At 41.5% G+C, this 17,642-nt stretch overlaps 1 protein-coding gene across 1 annotated transcript in view; it reads left to right on the plus strand.

The window, feature by feature from the left end:
* COL22A1 (collagen type XXII alpha 1 chain) overlaps positions 1-17,642 on the plus strand; it is a gene marked incomplete at both ends in the record, with an annotated part of 207,127 nt that overhangs the window by 164,516 nt on the left and 24,969 nt on the right. Inside the window, 7 exons of the mRNA XM_084280247.1 lie at positions 857-934; positions 3,975-4,010; positions 4,926-4,979; positions 13,808-13,852; positions 14,320-14,367; positions 16,620-16,733; positions 16,901-16,954. Of these exons, the coding sequence (XP_084136373.1) occupies positions 857-934; positions 3,975-4,010; positions 4,926-4,979; positions 13,808-13,852; positions 14,320-14,367; positions 16,620-16,733; positions 16,901-16,954 (429 nt within the window). The remainder of the gene's footprint in view (positions 1-856; positions 935-3,974; positions 4,011-4,925; positions 4,980-13,807; positions 13,853-14,319; positions 14,368-16,619; positions 16,734-16,900; positions 16,955-17,642) is intronic.

Here is a 17,642-nt window from a genome sequence, read left to right on the forward strand (position 1 = left end):
AATAATAAATAACATAAATAAGATTCATTGTTTATTCATTCATAAGACTACTGGCAATGTGAGACCAAATCTCACAACTGCAATGCAGTCCATAAAAATCTTATTTGATTTGTTCTTATAACAAGAGAACAGACATTAAATTTAAGTGTTGCACCTGAATTCTTCCTTAACCCTCTGTCTACAATGCCCATTAAACAGTGTCAAGTAGTTGTCTGTGCTCTGTAGCTTTTACCATTGAAAATCCTGTTTTCTAGAAGGGAGGACTCTCCTTTTGTAGTATAGCTCTCTGGGGAGAGTGGTAGGACTATTGAATTATTTTTTTACAGAAACTATTCATATACTTTCGTGAGTAGGCCTGTGTTGTTAAAGGAAAGGAGAATGTTAAGGTGTAATTGAACATCCCTTATTCTGTTTTCACTGGATGAATAATCTGTATTTAGCAATGTTTTCAGGTTTGCCATCTACCATAAAAACACAAAGAAAAGCACGTTATGGTACTTAGTGTTTCCCCAAGCCAAGGAGATTGCCTAATACCCTGCAGGCAACTGCAAATGCTGGAAATTGGATGCTCTGCACTAAAATAAATTAAAATACTTGTTCCTCAGTTACGTGATTTGGCACACACTGGCATTGTGTGAGGGCTCACAGAGGTGGGATGAGGCTTGTGTGAAGGAGGGGGCAGTTTTCTTGGCATGACATGACAGTGACTGTGCCATATCCCCATGCTGCCTCAACCTGATGCTTTTCCTCCATGGGCTGGATAAGGTCAGGGTGTATCAGTGTTACCTCGTGTTCTAAAACATGATTTGAGTTTCTTCACATTTTCTCAACATCTTAAACTTCTTACTTGTTTCAGGGTGAGAGAGGAGCTCCTGGCCTCCCAGGACAGCCAGGAGACAGAGGTGTGCCAGGAATCGGGTTGGCTGGACCCCCTGTAAGTAGCAGATCCTCCTGTGAGCTGTAACAAGACAAAAGGTTACCCATTGCCATTTGGCTAGTGCACTGTCTGTGCTCAGCTGTGCCAAGAACCTGTGGGATATTTCACCCTCTGAAGATGCCAACCCCAAACTAGTCCAGAGGCTGCCATTCATGGCTCAGATGTTTGCACATCTGTTGTAAGGGATCTTGATAAATTTGGGTTTAGTTGAAAGCAAATGGAAGAGAAGTGTTACAAGAGTGATTGATATCACTGGCTGTTACTTGTGACTTTTCTGCATCACCTTGATGCACTGGCTGTGGATATGGGTAGAGATCTGTGCTAAGCCAGAAGGACTGGTCTGCTGGGGAGACGTAGCCCTGCTGTCACCCTATTAGAAGGTATAAGTGTGACACACATACCCACATCAGTGACATATTCAGTACTTTGATAGGGAAATACAACATCAAATTGCTTTAATTTCTGTAGTACAACAGAACCATCAACCCCATGATTTCCTACAAAGGTTTAGTTGCCCTTCATCCAGCTCTACCCTCACCTCCTGCTGTCAGTGCTAAAGGTATAATAGCTTTATTGGTAGGCTATGAGGTGTATCTGGGATTCTGCTCCATCAAGTTTGGGTTTTCATATCACCGGGGTTTGATCATTCCAATACTAGGCACATACAACCCCTCTTGTGATCAGAGGGGTTTGAGGGTCCTCTGACTGTAGCCCTGCTCAGAGTCCTCCAGAAGAGCACTGAATTTGTCAGTAAAGTAAGTTTAGGAGGAAGCAAACTTAGCTGTAGATGCTAGAGGACATCTGAGACCTTGTATTCTTATGCAGTCCCTTGTACATGCTGTAGTTTCCCAATTAGTACAGGAAATCACTTTGAAATGATAACTTATGTTGCTGTGTCATACTGGTTGACACATCAAGCTTTCTGAGCATCTCCACTTAATATTTGTTTTTGCCATGCTGAATACTAAGGTAAAGAAGACTGGGTCAGTCATGTTTTACACTGTGACTGTGTGATGGCCTTCATGGTCCTCACAGGGTTACTGATGATTGAAGATTTTCTGGGTGTTATTAGTTATGATTTATCTAAGGAGCAGTGATATTTTTGTACTTATTAATTTTCAGTCATTAATAATAAAATTAAAATAGCAAATGAGCATCCAACTAGTTTGAAAGTCACTAAGCTATGGCTAGTTTTTAATTACTTTATTTTTAGATTCAGTGCAGGGGTAGACGAGTTCACTTTCACATCCTGATGTACACCAGATGACAAAGTTATTCCTCACTGGGATTTTGGCATCCAGATATCCATGAACACAAATGACTAAGAACTTGACTCCAAATACAGACATCAGTTGTCTCACACCAAAGAATTACTTTTTCAGGGGTCGTAACTGTTTGACCACAGTCAGGATGAGTAGCCACCTACCACATTATTCCTGATTTATTTGTTTTTATTTATTTAATCTGCTTCACTAAATACACCCTTATTTTTTATTAGCAACTGTTATGATGGTTTTCTCTACTGTAGATTCATCCTAACCTCAGCTCCAGTGCAGACTCTGGAGTTTGAAAAGCACTGTATAACCTTGAATCCATCAAGCTTTCACAAAGACCGTGTGGACTGGAAAAAAAATTATTAAAAAATAGAATAAATGCAGTGGAGCTGCTTCAGTGCATATTACACACTGAATTAAAGGTGATGTGACAAAATTGTGTGTATAATGCTTTCAACTTCAGAGCTGAGAGCCAGCAACTCTTTTTAATTGGAGACCTCGCCCTGTTTCATCCTGTTACCTTAACCTTTCTTGAGCTTTGCTTGCTGCATAAAAGGTGTACACAGATGAGGATTTTTTTTTTGTTTTTTACTTTATCTGCCAAAGTATTGAGTTATTATTTACATAATACTGAGCCATAAACTGAGTATTACACAGTATTTTTCCCATAAGAAGAAGAGGGGACTGCTTAGAGAAATGGGGGGAATTCACTCGTACTGACATTGTGCAGCATAAGTAGAACAGTTGTGCTCTTGCTCTGCCTTGTCTGGTTTGTATTGCTATTGGTTCAGAATTATGTATTTAGCCTTTGCTTGAGCAGAGCATTAAGGCATCTTGCATGGATGGACTGTACGAGGATTAGTGAATTAATGTGCCTGAAATAGAAACCAAAGGGAGAGAAGCCATAAACTGAACCAATTTATTCAAACACAGTCCCAGAGATGTGAGGTCAGGCTTTGTTTTGGGTGTGTTTGGAATGCTAGATTGGCTTATCCCTGCTGGATATGTGTGCCACATGACCTCTGTGTTCCTACAGAAGCGAATACCTTCTAGTGGCTCACTCGGTTGCACCATTTTAAATTGCATCCCCAAACAAATAGCATATATAAGTCCACTGAACTCCCTGCTTTGACCTCATTTAAAGAGCAGACAGGTCTCATAGGATGCTTTTCCTTCTATTAGAGGTAGCTCAATGCAGTGGTCTTCAGGACTGGAGTGTTGGGGGGATGGGGGGTGGGGAGGAGAGGTTGTTATTGTCATGTTCCAGCCCAGTAGATGCAAAGTTCTGTGGACTGACGTCCCCAAGTCCAACCAGCATCAACACTGCACATTGCCAATGGGTAAATGCAATGCACACACATACACACTGATGTGTGCGTCCATGCAGACCAATGAAGAGAATAATGCCTCATATAACACTCATATAAACCTAAAAAACACTCTCAGAAATACAAACAACTATGTCTTAATCCTGCTCCACTTCACCAGCTGAGCAGGTTTGAAGGCCACTGTTGGAATATGCACATGAAACAATGGTCTTACCAGCAACTGGTCTTGGACACCTACTCTTCCCAGTTCCCAGGCCTCTGCAGAGGTATTCTGCATCTTGACATATCCTCAGACTTGTTCCTTTTCCTCACCTTTCCTTTTCCATTCTTTTTGTTATATTGGTGCTTCAGAATCCACCCTGATCCAAGAGGTGGAAGGGTAATTTTAAGCTCTGCTAGTGTTTCTATTGCCGTGTCTTCTCTGTTTGTTTGCAGGGCCCCGCAGGACCCCCAGGAGACAAAGGGTCATTGGTACAGTATGTCTTTCTAACTACCCCCAGATATTATGGGGATGGGACCATCATATTATGTTTCTACCAATGGTTTCATGAAGGCACATTTGATTAGTTTCTTTTTGCCCAAGGATAGTAGGGTCAAAGGGTGGCTGATCCTCCAAAGGGGACTTCACTTGCACATTACCAGCTACTTTTCTGCTATATTTGATTGTGAGAAAAGGAGTTGATCAAGACTCTTGGCATGGTGACAGCTTTTCCTTACCTGTCAATACAGTCCTGCAAAAGAAAGAATGAGTCACTTGTTGAACCCTTCATTCAAAAAAGTATTTCAAGGCACACTGATATGCCCAATAGCAATGCCTCAAAAGTTTACATCAAACCTTATGAAACCATTTTTTCTCACTTAAGTCACAGAAATCCATACATTTTAATATTGACCAAACAGACCTAGTCCTCAACATGCAGTTTTACAAGGTTGCAGCCATTAGCATGAAACAAATAACTGTACTGTAGTCTCAGTATACACTGGCATGAATTCCTAGCACCACAAGGAGTCCTAACCTGTATGCTAGCTTGGTACTGAGGACCTGGACTTTCCTTTATCCTCTACAGCCCTGTGCTCCCTCCATATTTTCTCCCTGTTCATAAACTTACCTGCCTATAAAAAGTCATCGTTACCTTTGCAATAAAGATATGTGTGACTTGACTTTTGTGATGCCTATGAAGTCCCTTTAGGCACAGAAGTGTCACTGTGACTACTGCAATGTGAGGGTTGGTTTTTTTTCTTAAACTCCTTTATAGTTGTTTAACTGCTGGTTAATTTATTTATTTTTTAGTAACTATTGGGTTGAGAAGTTTTTTTCTTTTCAACTAAGAAGCACCTGAAAAACACTGTTCACATTACAGGGTTTGTCTGTTCTCTTGCTACCAGGGTCATCGTGGTATACCTGGTATCCCTGGACCGCAGGGGCCTCCTGGCCAGGATGTAAGTAAAATAAAAGTGTAAGTTCTCCAGAAATTTACCAATGCTCAAATTTAATTTCCCTCAGAATTGTGCTTATGCTCAGCCACAGCCATTTAGTGTTACTAAAGTGGTCAAAGGGATATGATTCACAGAAGTGAAGCTCTTACAAGCTAGGTTGTCAGAGGGGAAAACAATTAGTCTGAAGGCTGTTGTGGAGAATTTTACCACTATCAATTTTAAAATGATACCAGAGAAGAGACTTGGCAGCATCTGCTGGGGAATGACCCTACATTGGAGAAGGATGATTGTTAAGCTGTCTAGGAACTTCTTAGAAACCGCTGAAATAAGTAACCTATAATATTTCTATGAAAACAGAGCCACAGCTGTTAAAAAGCTCTTTGTGAGTTCATTTCACTGCTGCTGCTGAGTGTGAGAGATGGCATTTTAACCTCTTGGTGTGTTGTCTTCACTCCTGCTGTCTCAGTGGGTGAGTCACGAAGCTGAGGGATAGAGAGAAAAGTGGCAGATTCCCAGCTGGAAAGCTGACCCCTCTTGCTGCCCAGCTTTGTCACAGCGTTGAATCAGAAAGAGGGGCTTTTTCTCTGCTGGTCAGCCAGCTCTGTGATGTGGAAAACCATCCTGGAGGAAGACCAGCAAGGGGTCTCTGAAGATTTCAAAAGGCTTGATGTTTGGATTTGTGCCTGTTGAGAGAACAATGTGGGAAGGGGGCAGTGGCCTTCTGTAACTCTCCTTCTCAGCGCGGCTTTATGATGCTGTCATGACCGAAATGGGTACCAGTTTTCATTTAGTCCATGGCAAACAATTTTCAGTACTATTATAGCTTTACTGATGACATACATCAGCTAGCCTAAAGGGTGTACTTTCCTATGGGGTGGATCTCCTTTGCTCCTGAAGCATTTGGAGAAGAAAGTCTGGTTTTCTTCACACCTACTTTGTCACAAGACAAATGATTATGGCCAAGGTTGTCTTTCACAGCCCATGATAGTAGAAATGGTTCTTTGCCTCCATCACCTTGTGCCCCCGAGCAGCCACACATTCGAGATTGATGGGGTCCTGCTGACGGCTCCTAGAGCTCCTCACCTTATCTTGGATGGCTGAGATTGTTAGCTCAGAGATTTTACACAGGAGATACAATAGATGTTGTGTGAGGAGAGGGCCAGAGCCAGGTTTTCTAAGTGTTCCTGGCTCTATTCAGATCAGCGTTGACTGGTCAGCTCTTGCAGAAGCAATTTTACAGCCTTTACATCTTTCCTTTCCTCCACAAAAAATTACCCAAACAGAACCATTCCTTATGGTACTTAGAAAACACATCCTCTATTACATTAACTGTTTTAATTACACTCAAGATGTGTTTCAGGAGCTCTCTGTATCCTGGTTGATCATCTATTAAGCAATTCTACCTGTGTTCCAGGAAGTGTAAATGTTACTACAGGGCATATTGTACTATTTCTTGGTATAACAGCAGGGATACCTATTTTACAAGATCATGAATTTGTGTTTTCTTGATCTCTACTTTTCATTTATGACTAGTACAAAAGATGACTTTTTTTTTTGTTCTGCTTTTGCAGTCTTGTATATTCCTGTATTCTTTGAAGCATGGCCGTGTTTGTACTCTGTTGTGTTTAAGCAGTATGCTATCAGTTCAAAATGCTCCAATTTGAATTGCTAATAGGAATTTGCTGTGTAATTCCCAAACCATTCAGTGGCGATAGCCTTAATGACTTGCCTCGATGTCATTTGCTGTGGCCTTTGCAAATGTATTCCAAGTTTTTTTCTGAAACTAAATATTTTTTTTAAATCACATTTACATACATTAGACTATCCTTTGCATTATCTTTCCATTTTCAGTCACATCAGATGCTCTTGGAAGTGTGTCTGCTACAAATTGTTGTATTCCCTGATACTGCCAAATCAGATTTATGGTTGTATTTGGGGAGGTGGAGGAGTCAATACTGCTTCTGCAATGGCTTTGACCAGAATTACCTCCCATTGGTGAACAGATTTGGAATTTTTACATGACAGCATCCTAGCTTCTCTGTGGCACCCTAAAAGCATGAGCCATATTTTTTTGTAATAGCACTGTTCAGGGTCACCTTTTGAAACACCTTCTCACAACTTGATCAAGTATCAAGAGTTGTCAGGACTCTGTCATGCTCTATTAAAATTTTAGGTTTCAAAAATCGTTGTCCAGGTTTATAGCACAGTTGTGAAAGTTTGTCTTTGTTCTGTTACTCTTTGAAAAAAGCTTGGTGTTTATTTATATGAGTTGCCCTATAGAGTTCACTATGCCTATAAATCCCCGCAGATTATGCTCTTGATAGAATCCAGACAGAGCCTGAAGAATTGGGCATGGAGAAATTTAATGAAACAACACAAAGGCAAGTGTAGAGTCTTGCATCTGGGGAAGAACAACCTCAAGTATCATTATAGTTTGGGGATGGACTTGTTGGCAAGCAGCATAGCGGAGAGGGACCTGGGAGTCCTGGGGGACAGCAGGATGACCATGAGCCAGCCATGTGCCCTCTTGGCTAAGAAGGCCAATGGCATCATGGGGTGTATTAGAAGGGGTGTGGTTAGTATGTCCAGAGAGGTCCTTCTCCCCCTCTACTCTGCCCTTGTGAGACTGAAGCCTCGAAAAGTTGGAATCAAAACTCAATTACCTTGGTAACTATTAAGCAGGTATTCTTTTGTGTCCCGTTCTGGGCCCCTCAGTTCAAGATGGACAGGGAATTACTTGAAAGAGTCCAGTGCAGTGCCACCAAGGGGATTAAGGGAGTGGAACATCTTCCTTATGAGGAGAGCCTGAGGGAGCTGGGTATCTAACCTGGAGGAGACTGAGGGGTGACCTCACCAATGTCTCTAAATATGTAAAGGGCGAGTGTAGGGAGGACGGAGCCAGGCTCTTCTCAGTGATGGCCAGTGACAGGACAAGGGGCAACGGGTGCAAGCTGGAGCATAGAAGGTTCCACGTGAACAAAAGGAAAAAACTTTTTTACAATGAGAGTGACAGAGCACTGGAACAGACTGCCCAGAGAGGTCTTGGAGTCTCCTCTGGAGAATTCAACACCTGCCTGGACGCTTTTCTGTATGAACTAATCGAGGTGATCCTGCTCTGACAAGGAGGTTGACTAGGTGATCTTTAAGGTCCCTTCCAATCCCTAGATTCTGTGAATGGTTTTGGTTGGAATTGACCTCAAAGGTCATCTAGTTCCAACCCTCTGCCATGGGCAGGGACACCTTCCACTAGCCCAGGTTGCCCGAAGCCCCATCCAAGCTGGCCTTGAACACTGCCAGAGAGAGGGCATCCACAGCTTCTCTGGGGAGCCTGTGTCAGTCCCTCACCACACTCATAGAGAAGATTTTTTTTCATAATATTTAATCTAAATCTACCTTCTTTCAATTTAAACAGATTACCTGTTGTCCTATCATCACATGCCCTTGTAACCAGTCCCTGACCAGCTTTCCTGTAGGCCTCTTCAGGCACCGGAAGGCTGCAATAAAGTCTCCCTGGAGCCTTCTCTTCTCCAGGCTAAACTCCAAGTCTCTAAGCTTGTCCTATGTAGGAGGAGGTCCTAAGGATATTTGTGGCCTGATCTTCTGGGACAAAGCAGTAGTACGTTGTCCCTCTCCCATGTACATGCTTTCCTTGCCTTTTTTTTTTAATTAACTATAGGTCCAGTTCATAAAGCCTAATTATTTTTTTTTCTAGGCTATTCTGTGGGTTTTTTTTCCCCTACAGCAGATCAAATTTGCTCCCTAACAGGATTAATATATACAGTGTATACTTTTCATACCCTCGGTTACTTCAAATATATACTTGCACTTGCTTTTCACACACAAAATAAAGGAAGGAAGGAGCACACATACCTTGGTCCAGACCACAGGTGCCCTTACTCACTGCCTGGTCCAGCCTGAAGTTTGTTGATGAATACATGTGCACCTGCCATGCACACCAAGATACAGACACGCATCCCCAAGAGCTGGAACCAGACACGTGGCCTGTGACCCACAGTCCTGCTTCTCCTGCATGTGCCCTCATGAGTTTTCACAGCTCTATAAATTCCTGTATTCCTCCCAGTCTTGGGCTCCCCTGGTTTATAGTCTCATCACTAGGAAGGTCCAGGTTGATCTCGCTGGAAGCAGTACCTGTGGTTTCTTGGTAGCCCATCAGCTAGTGCAATTATTGAGGTTTGTATCTTTTCAGATCTGTGTTTTGGTATATTTTGTTTCTGGTTTCCTCCTTTTCCCTTAGTTTCCAAATTGACAAGGCCCCCCATCAGATAATCTTGCTGGAATAAACATCCTCCCACTCCCCCATACCCACATCAGTTACTGTGACTGTCCAGGTTTGGTCCCCATCACTGCCTCCCTTAATATCTGCTCAGGTTTCTGTCCCTGCATGTTCTTACTTATGGCTTCCTCCTTATTTTCTCTTGTACTGCAAATGGTCTTTGAGCAGATATCCCTAAAGCAGCAGACACTCTCTAGCCAAACATCCTTATGCTACGCATTTTCCAGGAAGCATCCACTCTCCTCTACATCTGCTGGGAGCTAAAATGTTTCTGTTCAACATACCTACTTAGTTGCCTTAGATTAAAAAGCAATCTGAATGAGAAATTCTCTTGTCCTACTATTAGCAGTGAGGGCACCCATTTAATAGGCTCTTTCTGTATTTTGATTATGATCATTTTAATTAACATAAACATTGAATTAATAACTTTTTAATTATGTTAATTATTTCTGATAACTAAGTTCTAGCACTACCATGAAGTTAATCTTCCCCTGCATTTATTTTTATAATTACAAAGACATTGTGGATGCACACATTACTGCCATTGGAACTGAAAAACAGAATTTTCTGTTGTGGGGTTGGTTTTCCCATGCAGTTAAAAGGACAGTTCCAAGAAGTCTTCGTGTTTACATACACCCCAAACCAGAGTACATTTATCAGACCTCCCACTAGGTTTTTATTCCTGGGACTTATAAACTATTTAAGGTACTGCATTTTGAGTTTAGTTTTCAGTCTAGTAATAGAACTATGCCATCATAATCCTGTGTGGCAGGCTTTCTTCTACACATTCTTTTATTCACATGTACATCACTAACCTGAGCATTGTTTTTCAGTGTCATCTATACAGCACCCATCAGTTCCCTATTAGACACCATTCCTGTGTGTCAGATTTTGCAGACTGATGGGGTACTCTGGATCCTGTGCTTCATACCTCCCTATTGTTGATCTCTTTTTCCTGCACTAATATGGTGTATCTCTCATTGGATATTCTATTTTGTGCCACCTACTGTTGGCTGCAAACTCCCAACAGTGTTCAAACTTTATGAGCTTCCCAAAACTGGCTGCTATTCATGTCTCTGCATGTTCCCCATTGTATTAGCAGCATTTCTTTTCATTGCCATGCAGGGTTTTTTTTTTTTTATCAGACTCTTTTAATACTTTTTTTCCCCATTTTTCTCTTTCCCAGTTTCCTCCCTGTTTGCCAGCTTGCAGTTAGACCCTCTGTGCCTTCCTTCTAGCATTTTCATTCTGATCTGAACAGTATTTTCAGCATGGCCCTTGTTATCAGCGTTTTCTAACTGCAGTCTGCTACAGTCCAGCAATCTTTCTTCTACTTAGGACTCTGCTTCCAGTTGTCTGTTCCCTGATAATGCAACATGCTGAAGTGCAATCATCCGACATCTGGTGTGTTCACTTCAGCTCAGACAAGCATTCTTCAAAGGATACTCTGGTTTTGCAGTCTGTATCTTCAACTGTGTGACTTTTCCTGGGGATGCAGCAGTTTTCAGATTTGTTAGACATGGAACCTAGCTAATTTGTTAACCTAGCTTATTTCCACCCTGTTAAAGACATCACCAGATCCACATTGTAGTGTTCAAGAAAGTAGGTCCATCCCTTTTTGTCCTGAGGCAATCTGATACCATGTGAATATCACAGCCATGTCTAAATCTCTCCCAGTATACCAGGTTTAGTCACTCTTTTTATGTGTCCTTTCACAGAAATGTAGAATTTTAGGGTTCGGAAGGGGCCTCAAGAAACCATTGAGTCTAACCCCCCATAAGTAAGAAGTCTTTCTCATAAGTAAGAAGTCTTTTCCAATATTCTTCTTTCAATAAATATTATTCAAATGCTCGAATTCCACCACTAGTGCCATGTCATTTTTCAGATCCCTAAGCAAAAGGCTGTCAACAAGCCCTGTGGTAGAAATAGTTCAATTATAGCTATGTTAATAGTCAGCATGAAAGACATTTCTGAATTGTCTTTTCTGTGTTGCTTTCTGATCTAGGAGGATTCTCATGGCTCAAGTCTTTGCTTTGCATCTCACTCATTAAGCAAGTGTTGTGTGAGTCTTCCTGAAAGTCACAGCTTAACCCCAGAGGGTAACTAAGCACCATCCAGCCACTCATTCATTCCTCTCCCTGCCAAGAGTATGGGGAGGAGAAAGGAAAAACGCCCCTTGGTTTGAAATAAAGTAATAATAATAATAATTACAGTACTACTATTACTACTAATAGTAAAATATTAATAATAATGCAAGTGATGCACAAATGCAATTGCTCACACATGCAAAATAAGACAAAGCCTGATGCTCAATGTGTTTCCAAGCAGCATATCTGCCTCCCACCTAGCTTGCCAAGTTCTGTCCAGAGTATGATGTTCTGTGGCAGGGAATTTGCACTTGGCCAGTCTGGGTCAGCTGTCCTGGTTGTGCTCTCCCAGCTTCTTGTGCACTTGGCAGGGTGTGAGAAGCTGAAAAGTCTTTAACTTAGTATAGACTCTACGACTTCCTAGAAGCAACTATAAATATCAGTGTGTAATCAATATTATTGTAATACTAAATCCAAAGCATATCACTCTACTGACTATGAGAAGGAAAATTAACTCTGTCTCAGCCAAAACCTCTTCCCGCTTGCACAAGTGGTTGAGAACCACAGTGGAGCTGATCCCAAAACCCATGACCTGATGATTAGCATCTGTGAAAAAAGAGATCTTGGGAATATCCCACAATCTTCTGACAATCACATTGCTGCTCTGTGGAAGAAACAAAACTAAAAATGGTTATAGTGTTTCCTTACATTTACTCAGCTGCTCAGAAGGACATCTGTGGAGAATTATGAGCTAAGGATCTCCTTCACACCTGATCTTCTCTTGGTGCTTACCTGCAGAAGGTTTAGTTCTTGGGTACAAAGCTTTCATCCTTGGACTTCAGTACTACCTCAGTACTACTTCAACTCCACTTCAGTTTGTGTTTAATATTCATGTCTTGAGAAGTCAAGGTAACTGAAGGGTTGTTGTTCACCCAGAAGTGTTTAATGTGGGCGTAGAAAAAGAACAATCAATGTATGCTCCTATTTTCTTTCTCCTCTAGCAAGAAATATGGAATTGAAGTTATAAGTGAGATAAAAGGATGACATTCAGGTTTGCTCTATAGCTATAACCGAGGTGTAGTGGGGGTATCATAACTTTGCCTGTGTGTACACATAGTGCACTTAAGTCATGTATCTTCAGGCAGCCAAGTAAGTCCCTGTCTGGCTGTCTGCATAAATAGTACAATGAACTGATGTGAGACAATGGACCAACCTAGGCCAACATGATTGACAGAACACCTAGTTCCCTTCCCTGACAAAGCATTGACCAGTTTTTAAAGGCGCTTTCCCAATGGAATTATTGGATAGTTTCAGAGTCCCCCAGGTAGCCTTTGCTGAGCCTAGACTGATTGAAAGCCATGACTTGTATCTTCAGTGTATTGATTAACATACTGGATGAGGAATCTGGCACCATCCCAGAGATGGGTTGAGTCCTGCTACAGAATGAACTAAACTGAACAGAGATAGGATGCTTTTAAATGGCCAGTAGAAACTTCCCGTAGATGCAAATATGGTCATGTAGTGTAGTATTTTGGTTAAAGTAGTTAGAAGATAATTTGGATGTTCTTTAAGATACTCAATATAGATAGAACATGCATATGCTTGAGTGATGACACAGGGTGACAGACCAGGTGGGCTTAGGAATTTAGCAGAGAATGGTTTGGGTAAATCTTACCCAGTCCAACTTGAAACCCAACTGCAAGTATCCTTGCAATGCAGATTTCTGTCACCATCTGGATAGTGGCAAACTGTCCTGTTCGAAAGATTGCTTCCCATGTGAGCATTACCTTATGCAGACATTCAAAAATAATCTTCAGTTTAGTTTTGGTTTGGTTGTTGTTTGTTGGGAGGGATTTTTTTAACAATCTAATGTCTTGCAAATGACAGGCAAGAGCAGACCATGGAGGCAGGGGTCCCTTTTCCAAACCATGACTTCCTGGACCTTAAATTTTAAGGATTCTGATCATTTCTATGCTTTCATCTCATGAAAACTGAGACAAATAAACAGGCAAACAAACAAAAAGACTCATTGCTATTTTGACTGCAGGGGACCTGTTTGCAAAGCTTCTGCAAAGCAAGATCTTAATTTTGCACATTGCAGGTATCTTCAGGGATTTAAAACTTCGTCCTTCACACTACTGCAGTTCAGTGTTTCCTGTGATCACAAAACAAGCTGAAACATTTTCAGTCTTCGTGTGACTCCAATTAATTTAACAAGGTCTCATGGTAGATAAGTGAGATTTAGGAGGGGTACAGAGAATGTGATTCAGAGATGGACAAAAATCCAGAGGGACAATTTTTTAAATTGCAGATATTTAGAGGAGTTTACTGGTTGCCAGGTGCAGTGGTGCTCGACGTATGCTTGTCCAGAGAAGTCCACAAAGTGTGGAAGCAACCATGGGCTTATTGTATGATAATTTCCCAATTTTTTTCTTTCTCTTGATCTGTAGGGCCTACCTGGAAATCCTGGAGAAAGAGGACCTCCTGGAAAACCAGTATGTAACTTCACTTCTATAGTACATTTTCCTTTTAACTCAGTTTCCACCTGTACATCTTACATCAGAAGTGTAATTCAGTCCATTTCCACTCTTCCCAGCAGAGCAACTGGAAAAAAGATAAGCATCATTAAGGAGTCATGATAAAACTATCTGTGTTTTCTTTGGAAATGTATGAAAATAAATGGGGGTTTTTTGTATGCAGGATATCCAAAATTTTAAAGACAATTTCTTAGCACCATTATGCAGTACCCTTAGCAAGAACTGCATTTCTTATGTATGAAGAGTTCAACTCCTCTCAGGAGTGAAGTGCATTGATAACGTGGTGTAGTAAGTATGTGTTTGGCTCAGTGAGTCCTAGGCAGGGCAAAGGAAACCAATGAGAAGCCATAACCATGTTCAGAAAAATTTCATGTGCCTTGATGTCTTTTAAAATTGCCTGAGATAATGAATTTCTCATTCCACAGGGTTCCTCACCCCTGCTCTCTCCAGAGGACATAAATCTCTTAGTAAAGGTAATCAGCCTTTGAGGATGGAGAAAGTTTATCTGTATGTTTGACTAACACTGGGATGGGAAAGTATGTGAGCTGCAAGTACAAAAGGTGCCTTTAAACACTCTGTCAGAGCTTGGTTGGGACACTAAAGTACATGCTGGAGATCAAAGTCCAATGACTTTTGACCATCCCCAGCAGTGACATGACCTACAAAGATCTTCATAACATGGTGTATGTTACAAAAGCTTTGACACTTTTTCATCTCTTTCTGAGGTGTGTGTTCCCAAGGAGAAATAAAAGTTGTCAAGTTGTATTACCTAAATTGGAAAATGGAAATAATTTTAATAAAATGTCTGATTTTTTACATATATTTTTATCAGTGACTGGAGTAGGTTTGAACCATGTGTGCAAAGTAATTTTGCATAGTGCCTTTAAAAGGATGCAGGTAATTAACCCCAGGTTTCAAAAGTGATGATCTGTCTGTCTGCTTTATTCTACATGTAGAGAGTTGTCTGGGAAATGGGTCAGTATTTGATAGGTTTTGACTGCAAAATCTTTACAGATTTACATGGTCTGAATTGGGAGATTTTTAAACAGTCTTGGGACATGGCAAGAAATCTTTTCTTATTGATTAAAGGGAACTAAAAAATTACCTTTCTTTACCAACCCCATTAACACAAAGGGCCTTCTAAGATTGCTACTGTGAAATGCCTTTGTTGAAGACCTGTCTTGAGCCAATTTTTCCAGAGAGCTTACTGTATGATATTGTTTAGCTTTTCTGACCAGGACAATAGCAGGGGACTGATACTTGAGTACAGGATGTCATTTTGATGTTCCTTTATCTTCTTCCTTTGATGATTGATTGGTCAAACACAGTCTTTCTGTTCATCACTTTTTCACTCTACACTTGCTACAGCTCTGTATAAAGCAGAGCCTTGAGATCCCAGATGCAATTAGGGCTCAGGGTGTCTCTCAATCACTTATATTGTAAGTAGGGCAAAGACGCTGGTAAAGGCTCTAGAGCACAAGTCTTATGAGTGGCTAAAGGATCTGGGGTTGTTTAACCTCAAGAAGAGAAGGCTGAGGGGAGACCTTATTGCTCGCTACAACTACCTGAAAGGACATTGTAGTAAGGTGGGTGTTGGTCCTTTCTCCCAAGTAACTAGCAATAGAATGAGAGGAAGTGGTCTTAAGTTGTATCAGGGGACATTTAGATTGGATATTAAGAAAAATTTCTTAACTGAAAGAGAGGTCAGGCATGGAAACAGGCTACCCAGAGAGATGGTTGAGTAACTACCCCTGGAAGTGTTCAAAAAATGTGTAGACACAGCACTCCAGGACATAGTTTACTTGACATGGTGGTATTGGACAGACAGTTGGATTTGATGAACTTAGAGTTCTTTTCCAACCTTAAAGATTCTATGATTATAGATATATATTAATGAAGGTGTGTAGTCTTAGAAAGACAGTTTACCTCACATGTTTCCAATGGATTATTGACTGGCTTTGGTGTGGGAGCAAGGTCTCCTAACTCCTGGCCTGATGATCTGTTTGTTGGACTATGATTTGTCTTATAGGCTGGATTCACTCCCCTTCTTCTGAAGGTAGTCTGGCTTTGCAATGGAAATGACATCCCCATGGTATTTCATTTCCTGAGAACAGTAGAAATGTAAGGACTACTGAGATGACGCTTCAAAGAGCTTTTGAAGGAGTGATGTGGTAATTCTCCATTACAGTATTTGGCCAGGACACTTGGTCTTCACAGTTCTTCACAAGGATGACTTCTCCTTGGCCATGCTAGCTGCTAAATAGTTTCCCTTGGAGAGCACCCTTTCTGACATTGTGCTGCAGCTGGCTTTTCCCTAGCAATCTGTCCTCTGAACAGTAACCTAGCTCTTTCATACTGGTGTAGACATGAATTTCTAGTAGTCTTGTAGCTTCAAAACAAGGTTGTTCTTGGAAGCCTTGCTTTGCAGCTGTCTGACCACCCTATTGGGAAGAGCGTTTCCTTGGTCCTTGCAGTAAGGACATGTACAACTAGAACTAATAAGAAGCTCCCCATGGGAGACTGTGTGAATTTAGCTGCTATGGTCTATGCTGCCCTCATTACAGTTCTGTAAGACAAAGTAAACCAGATCCTCCAAAGAATGATCAAACTACAAAGACCTACGTGTTCTACTAGCACCACACTGCTGCATTTGTAGTGGGTATCTGCAGGGTCTGCTAGGCACATTCAGTCTATTGCTAATTTATTTCTCAATGTCCTCTCCTAGGACGTGTGTAGTGAATGCCCTCCTGGCCCACCAGGACTGCCAGGCATCCCAGGTTTCAAAGGTGATAAAGGCCTTCGAGGACCACCGGGTAGAGATGGCCAGGATGGGAAAATGGTAAGAGAGCTACTGAAGTGACTGTGCAGTGTAAACTTGATTTTCTTATAATGTTTTTAGGTGGCTGATTTAATTTTTTTTCAGCAACAACCTACTGAATCTCTTTTAGATGTCTGTGGAGTGAATGGACTAAACTAGAGTTTACATCTATCTTTTCTGTGTTGCAGGGGAATGCTGGCCCCAGAGGTCCTGCAGGCCCACCTGGACTGGATGGCTCAAAGGTTGGTTGCTTTTCTTCTGTTGTTCAATGAAAACTTATTTGTGATTAATTAGTACACTGCCTGAAGTAGCATCTCAGTGGCATCCATCTCCGTGTAAAGGGGTAAGACTGGCTGGTTGCATGGGCCCTGTACTGGCAATTGACTGGAAAGCACGCAGACCCTGCCTGAACACTGTTTCAAATCTTCTACTATCCCTTTGCTCAAACACAGACACACATGCAAGCGAAGGGCCTGATTCTTGATGTTGAATCTCATTACATTCATCTTCTGATGACAGAGAAGGATTTGAGAGTTAAATTCAATCCAAATCACATGAGAAAGAACTTAGACTCAGCAGTACCCACCCTGCATGTTCCTCTCCTTTTTGAATCCTATATGCTTGATTAAGGGTGATGCAGTGGTCTGGGTTCCATACACACTATCTGCCATGGTGTTTTTAGAATGACTTTGTTTGGATTCGGAGGGAACTCAAAGATGATCTAGTTCCAACCCCACACACCATGGAGGCAGGGACAACCTCCACTAGCCCAGGTTGCCCAGAACACCATCCAACATGGCCTTGAACACTTCCAGGGAGGGGGTATCCACAACTCTCTGGCAACCTGCTCCAGCATCTCACCACCCTCGCAGTAAAGAATTTCTTTCTAATATCTAATCTGAATCTACTCTCTTTCAGTTTAAACCCATT

Source organism: Gallinula chloropus, assembly GCF_964237585.1.
Source record: "Gallinula chloropus genome assembly, chromosome: 2".
In the NCBI taxonomy this organism is placed as follows: Eukaryota; Metazoa; Chordata; class Aves; order Gruiformes; family Rallidae; genus Gallinula; species Gallinula chloropus.